Source organism: Fukomys damarensis, unplaced genomic scaffold (genome assembly GCF_012274545.1).
Source record: "Fukomys damarensis isolate Sample0158 unplaced genomic scaffold, DMR_v1.0_HiC HiC_scaffold_19, whole genome shotgun sequence".
Lineage (NCBI taxonomy): Eukaryota > Metazoa > Chordata > Mammalia > Rodentia > Bathyergidae > Fukomys > Fukomys damarensis.
The window spans coordinates 6380629-6387452 of record NW_022900931.1 but is presented as its reverse complement, the minus strand read 5'-3'; the positions used below and the strand labels follow the sequence as shown (position 1 = coordinate 6387452).

The 6824-nt window shown below is 45.3% G+C and overlaps 1 protein-coding gene across 7 annotated transcripts in view; it reads left to right on the top strand.

The window, feature by feature from the left end:
- Window positions 1-6824, top strand: part of Mei1 (meiotic double-stranded break formation protein 1) — a 62124-nt gene that overhangs the window by 30345 nt on the left and 24955 nt on the right. For all 7 annotated transcript variants that reach the window (XM_010634447.2, XM_033766199.1, XM_010634446.2 and 4 more), the window contains 4 exons: window positions 1752-1812; window positions 2762-2859; window positions 4086-4254; window positions 5403-5550. In XM_010634447.2, the coding sequence (XP_010632749.1) occupies window positions 1752-1812; window positions 2762-2859; window positions 4086-4254; window positions 5403-5550 (476 nt within the window). The remainder of the gene's footprint in view (window positions 1-1751; window positions 1813-2761; window positions 2860-4085; window positions 4255-5402; window positions 5551-6824) is intronic.

Below are 6824 nucleotides of genomic sequence, written 5' to 3'. Positions count from 1 at the left end.
CCCTGGTACAAAAAAAAAAAAAAAAAATTGGCAGTGGTTGATTAGGTATAGTGATGCGCGCCTGTAATCCCAGCACTCGGGAGGCCGAGGAAGGGGGATCACCACAAGTTTGAGGCCAACCTCGGCTACACAGTGAGTTCAAGGCCAGGCTGAACTACACTGAGTGAGAGCCCTGTCTCAAAACAAAACAAAAAAAGGTGGCAGTGATATTTCTTTTCCCTCTTCCCCTTGTTCTCTACCTGCCCCCCCCATTCTTTCCTTCTTTCTTTCCTTGTAAATTGTAACTAGGGATGCCAAGCAGTCTTGGTTCGATAGCTATATCACAGTGTTATACTGATCTCAGTCTGGCTCTACACCAGAGCATAAACAGACTTTGAAAAAAAAAACTGTTATAATGATTTAAAAAATCAAGAAAGTGGCAGTGATGATGAAAATGGGAAGAGGGAATAGTGAGAAGTGTCAAGTTCGTTCCAGAGGTCAAGAAAGAAGCACTTAAACTGATCATTGTTGATAGGAAGAGCAGTAGAGAAATGGTTGCTAGGCCATGTAGTTTGGAATTCTTGCCCCATTACTTATTTATTAACATTGGGCAAATTAGTTTTTTCAGCCCTAGTGCCTTTAGCTAGAACATGGTGATAATAATACAAATTAAATGAGACAATGTATATGGACTTCCTGAATCACTGCACTGCTCAGCCACTGTGAAAGCTGACATATTCCACTTTTCCTTCCTTCCAGCAACCTTCCTGTTATCATACTTTAAGATTCAGGAGGATCCAGTCTTGGGGACTGGATGGGATACAGATGTGTGGATCTCCAGAGGATGGTGGTGGGGAGCAGAGGTTGTAGTGAACAGCTGCGAGATCTATAGGGAAATCTGTAGAGCACAAACCCAGATGGAGCAGGATCAGATGTTCACACTGCAGGAGAGAAGAGGGAAGCAGTAACTGCCAACAAAGGGGGAGTAAGACCTGCTATGAAGAAAGTCCTGTTGTCATCCTGTCTAGGACCCTTCTTTTATAGCAGCAAGGGTCAGACAGGGCATATTAACAGACAGCTTTAGTGAAGAGACTAAGAGGGGCCAGCCAGTGGAGGGGCCTGTGCTAGGGTCACCTCTGGTCTGAGATCCAGTCCCCTTCCTACACGCAACTCAGGGATAGCTGTATTGTGACTTCTCCTATTTGTGAATCTAAAACTTCATTGTTTTCTACAAAACTGGGGGAAAAGGTAGAAATGACATATGTGTTCTTCCTAGGGACGTGTCAAATGTACCAGTTTGGGGTGGAAGGTAATTCAGAAAGGAAGGAGATGAGCTTTGACCCCTCAGTACTGGGGTTGTAACCCAGGGAGCACTGAGCTGTATTCTCCAACCCTTTTTATTTTTATATTGAGACAAGGTTTTACTAAGTTGCCCAGGCTGACCTCGAATTTACAATCCTCCTGCTTCAGCCTCCCTAGGAGCAGTTATTACAGTCAGTTGCTGTTATGTCTGCCTAAGATGAACATTTTTGATCAGCACTTTCTCAGAGCCATGTACTTTTTAGCTATATATGTTCATTTATCTTAATTTAGCTTTACAACAATAGATATGGAGTCTCAGAAGATAAGTAACTTTTCCAGAGTCCCACTACTAGATAGTGACAGAGCACATTTTAAGCCCAGTCTTTGTGCCCTTTCACATCACCCTAGACTTGGGAATCTCTGTAGCAAGTCTGGTTCAAACAACTCTTTTCTTTCTTCCCACTTCTAAGCTGCTTCATCCTTCATACGACTAACACTGGAGCTCAAGGCCAGATTCTGCAGTGGCCCTAGGTATGTATGGTCATAGGTAAGGGGCAAGGGTCCTCCTTGACTGGGCAAGTAGAAGTTCCTGTCTGGTGTTTTAGTGCTGGGACCTTGTAGGGCGGTGGTGTCAGCATTGCTCAGCACCTGGTGTACACGCTGCAGGTACTTCCATAGGCTGTATTTCATCTGGTCTGGTAAGGCTTTCATTCCAGGTCATAGGTGATGGGCACCTAACTTCTCATTTAAGTGGGGAAACTGAGGCCCTCAGAGTGGAAGTGATGCAGTGTCCGTCAAGTTCTAGTTGCTACCAGCCTAGCAATTCCAGAAGAAAAAAGTTAATCAAAGTGGAGAGGTTGCTGCCTCCGTTTCTTGTCATTTTTCTAGAGCAGCCTCCTGTACCGTTCCATTGATGATTTGTCACCTGTCTCTATATATTAGGAACATTTATTTGTTGCTGTCCACAGCCCATACGGTGACTAAAGTGTCATGTCTGGTTCTCTTTCCATAGCTCTGAATAGAACACTTAACCTGTAGGAGAAAATTCAGGAATCCATATGGATTCAAAGTAAAACATTTTGGAAGTTTGAAGAATTCCTGAGTATTCACTTCAGGCTCAATAGCTTCCTATTTTGCTAGTTATCCCTAACCCTTCCCTAGCCCCAAGGCACTTTTTTGTTTGTGTTTTGTTAAATTGGACCTGAGTAGCCCTCCTTGACTTTTTTTTTTTCAATACATCTTTAGTCATTACCTATATAGGCAGAGTGCCTGTGTTACAACTGTGGGCAAGAGATTCAATATTTACTTTTCATAGTAGGACCTGCTACTTTCAGGAGTAGGGCCTCCTCTTTCATGGCCTTGGCTAGAATTTTCCTGGGCTCTTCCACAAAGCAGTAGTATCCAGATATATGGCAGAGAATTGTGCCATGTCTGAGCTAAAGTAGCAAAGCTGTCTCTTTTGTTCTCTCTTTTCTCCAAGTCACTCAGCTCTAAACCAGGTGTGTTCCAGTTTCCTCTACTACATGTGCTTCAATCTCCTCTCATCTTCAGAGAAGACGGCACTGCCTTCCTCCGAAGGTGAGATACTGTGGTTTGCCACTCGCCCTTGAGGTTTGTGGCAGTCTGGATGAATTATTGACTGGCAGCATAGTACATCAGACAGAAATATAGCTCTCTGCTTGAAGCTGCCCGGAGGAACCATGGAATCATGGAAACAATTCCTAGGGAGGTGAAATAATAGGATCAGAAAACAAGGGAATCCGAGGCTCCTGGGACCATGGATTCTGAAGGCTGAGAAGGATCCTAAACTCTTCAAGACCAATTCCTCATTCCCAGCTCTGTCTTCTGTAGCATCTCCACAGCAGGCTCCTTTTCTCTTCCTGTTTCCCTCCAGAGGCCCAGTGCTTACTGTAGCATGAACAGTCTGTTGTGTTTTCTGTGTTCATTCGTGCTCTGTGGTGTGTGTGGGTGGGGTACTGGGGATTGAACATAGGGCCTTGTGCATGGTAGACAAGCATTCTACCTCTGAGCTACCTCCACACCCCTTTTTTCATTTATTTAATTTCACTTTGAGGTCTCAGAGTGACTCATGTTGGTCTCAAACTTGTGATCCTCCTGTGTCAGCCTCCTAAGTAGCTGGGATTACGTGTGTACCACCACATTTGGGCTTGAAATGGTCTTCTAAGCAGCATTTGAAGTCTTTTATAGTCTAGTTACAAATTACTCATACATTTCTGCAGCTCCTGATATCCCACATCCCTTCATTGGCCCTCCAGTCACCCTGAATGGAAGTACAATGTGTCCTGTCATGCCTCCAAGCCTCCCAACACCTTGCTCCCTGTCTCTCGGATTCACTCCTCTCCGTTCTTTGCCTGTTTTCTGCTTACCCTCCACAGTGCCCTCTTTGAGCTTGCCTTCCTCATCCCAGGCAGCCCACGTCATTTCCCTCTTCCACCCTGGAGCAAGGCACAGACTACACATGCTGCAGTTGTTCATCTCATTATCAGTCTCTTCCCCTGAGCTTCGGGAGGTAGGACTTGGGTTTCATAGCCTGGCTTAAAGTGGGCCCTCGGCGAACATATGTCAAGTGAATAAATGAACATTTTTGAGATATATCCATATCCTTCCACATGCTAATTTTTCTCTCTCCTAGTAAGCTGAACCCTGCCTCATGGAAAAGGAAACTGATTTCCTCTATACTACATGTGCCCTTGTGTCCTGAGTAGTACTCTGCACAGAGTATTTCTCAAGTGCTCACTACCTGTTCTCCTGTGTGTGGCCTTCTGCTGCCTGTTTCCTCCTAGAACTCTCTGCAGTATCTGAGCTCCTGCAGGAGGGGCTGCCCCACATAAGCAGCAGGGGCCCCGAAAGCCTTGCCTTCCTGTCTGATTGCCAGTATGTGGAGGGAGCTGCTCGCCAGAAACAGTACTGTATCCTGCTCCTCTTCTACCTGGCCTACATTCACGAGGACAGGTCAGTGCCCACCTGGTGGCTGGTGGTGAGTCCCGGGACACTCATCTATGTCTCGTTCAGGCCAATGGATATTTTTATTTGTATCAAACTCGAAGCCTGTGTGCCTCAGCCTGCAAGTGCTCAGTTCAGGGAATATTTGCAGAGGCATCCTCTCTAGCCTGAGCCTGAGCATCGGAACACAGAGATAGTGGGAATGGGTTGTTCCTGAGAGGCTCATATATTGGAGTGGGTTAAGACTGGTCAGTAGACACAGTGCTGAGAGACAGAGCCCAGAATGCTAGTACATTTTCTTTGTTATCCTCAAGGGTGTTGTTTGTGCACAGAAAACAGCTTTGATGGTTTACTTTTATTTTAAGAATTACTATATAATTTGTTGAACAGTGAGAATCAAGAGGCTAGTGTTAAGCTTTTAAGAAGATAATTTATACAGGTGAAATTTATACAACAGAAAATTAGCCACTTAAAAGGGAATAATTCAGTGGCATATAGTGCACTTACAGTGTCGTGTAACCACAGCCTCCATCTAGTTTCAGAACATTTCCATCACTCCAAAGTAAAAGTCCTTACCATTTAAGTTAAAGCGGCAGCACATATCAGTAACCTCAGAACATGGGAGGCTGAGGTGGGGGAATCGCTTGAACCTCAGAGTTTGAGACCAGTCTGGTCTCACTGACAACAGTGAGACCCATCTTGAAAAAAAAAAAAGAAAGAAAGAAAGAAAGAAAAAAGGTTGGGCCTGCCTATTATCTGCCTTGCATGTGTACTCTCCTGAGCCAGGGATTTAGCTCAGTGGCACCGTGCCTTTCAAGCACAAGGTCCTGAGTTCGATCCCTGGTATAAAAAACAAAACAAAACAAAACCAAAGCCCTCCTACCTTGCACCACAGAAAGTAGCCCACTGAACATACCACGGTTTAATCACAAGTATGCAAAGAGAGAGGTAGTCATCTGCCTAAGCAGAGCTTTCCTAACCCCACACAAGCAGCACCTTTCTGCTTTGAAAGTATGTACAGCAGGCTGTTTGTCCATGATATTGATGGGCATGCTGGGGCAGGGCAGTGGGCTGAAGGAGTATACTGCCAGCAGGACAGGAGAGTCACCTGGCCTGCCAGCTCTGTCTTTCTCACTCAGGCCCTCCTTGGTCAACAGGTTTGTCTTAGAGGCAGACTTATTTGTAGCTGTGCAGCGCTTCCTCCTGTCTCTTCAGAACCAGGGTGAGCGCCCCCCACCAATGGTCTTCAGAGCCTCCATCTATCTGCTTGCAGTCTGCCAGGACAAGGACAGTGCACTGGATGAGGTAGGGACTAGAATGCCTGGGGCTTTCCCCATCCTGTACCTCATTACATGAATGTATTGGGAGACCACGATGACATATGTGTGGACAGTGGAGTGGCAGAGGGAGACTGAGAAGTTAGAGTGGAGAGGAGCAGTGTGCTGATGGCTAGAGAGCCTTGGAGGTGGAGATCATTTCCACTTCATAGATGAGAAAATGGAGATTAAGTGAAAGTAGCTTTCTCCAGGGCCCACAGTGAATTGGTCGGGATGGGGTGCACCTAGGGCTCCACCTTAGACTTTATTAACTCCCAAGGTCTTTTCTTGTTACCACCTCTGGTTTGTGCGGGAGGAGAGAATGGTGAGGTATTATATACCCTTCTGCCAACAGTTTCTCAAGCAAAGTGAATCATTAAACATTGTTAATAAGGGTGATTTTGGATCCTTTTTATGGTGATTGTTTATAATCTCCAGCTTCTTTATAAACTGTAGATCAAGGTCAGTATCTGATTTGTCACTGAATCCCTCCCTTATTTCATAGAGGATTGCTTCTATTCCTTGGCTGTAGACCTTTCAGTCTCAACCGAGGCTATTCTTATCTCAGTGACTATTACATTTGCCTCTTTTGATTATTGTTGGGGCAAATGTGATGCAAGCAGGATACCCAATGTCCCTTTGCCTCTATTTATGTCATATTAACAGCTATTGGTGATTATTGCTAGACGCACTAGTTCATTAAGGATTGCCAAATAATAGTACTGTAATTCTGTCATTCTTTCTTCATTAATTAACTGGAATACTCATATAAAAAGAATCTTCCATTGGACATAGTTGTCCATGCCTATAACCCCTATTACTTAAGGATTGAGGCAGGAGGATAGTTCAAGGCCAGCCTGGGGAACTAAGCAAGACCCTTTCTCAAAAATAAAGAATAAAAAGAGCTGGGGATGTAGCACAGTGGTAGAGCATCCTGGGTTTAATCCCTAGAGCCACACACACACACACACACGCACACACAAACACACACAAAACAGCTGGGTGTGGTGGTACATGTCTGTAGTTCCAGCATTTGGGAGGCTAAGGTAGGACTGCCTTGAATTTGAGGCCAGCATGGGTGAATTAGATGCCAGCCTGAACAACATTGCAAGACCCTGTCTCAAAAAAACCCAAACCGGAGCGGGGCGTGGTGGCACATGCCTATAATCCCAGCACTCAGGAGGCTGAGGCAGGAGGATCACTGTGAGTTCGAGACCAGCCTGGGCTACATAGTGAGTTCCAGGTCAGTCTCAACTACATAGT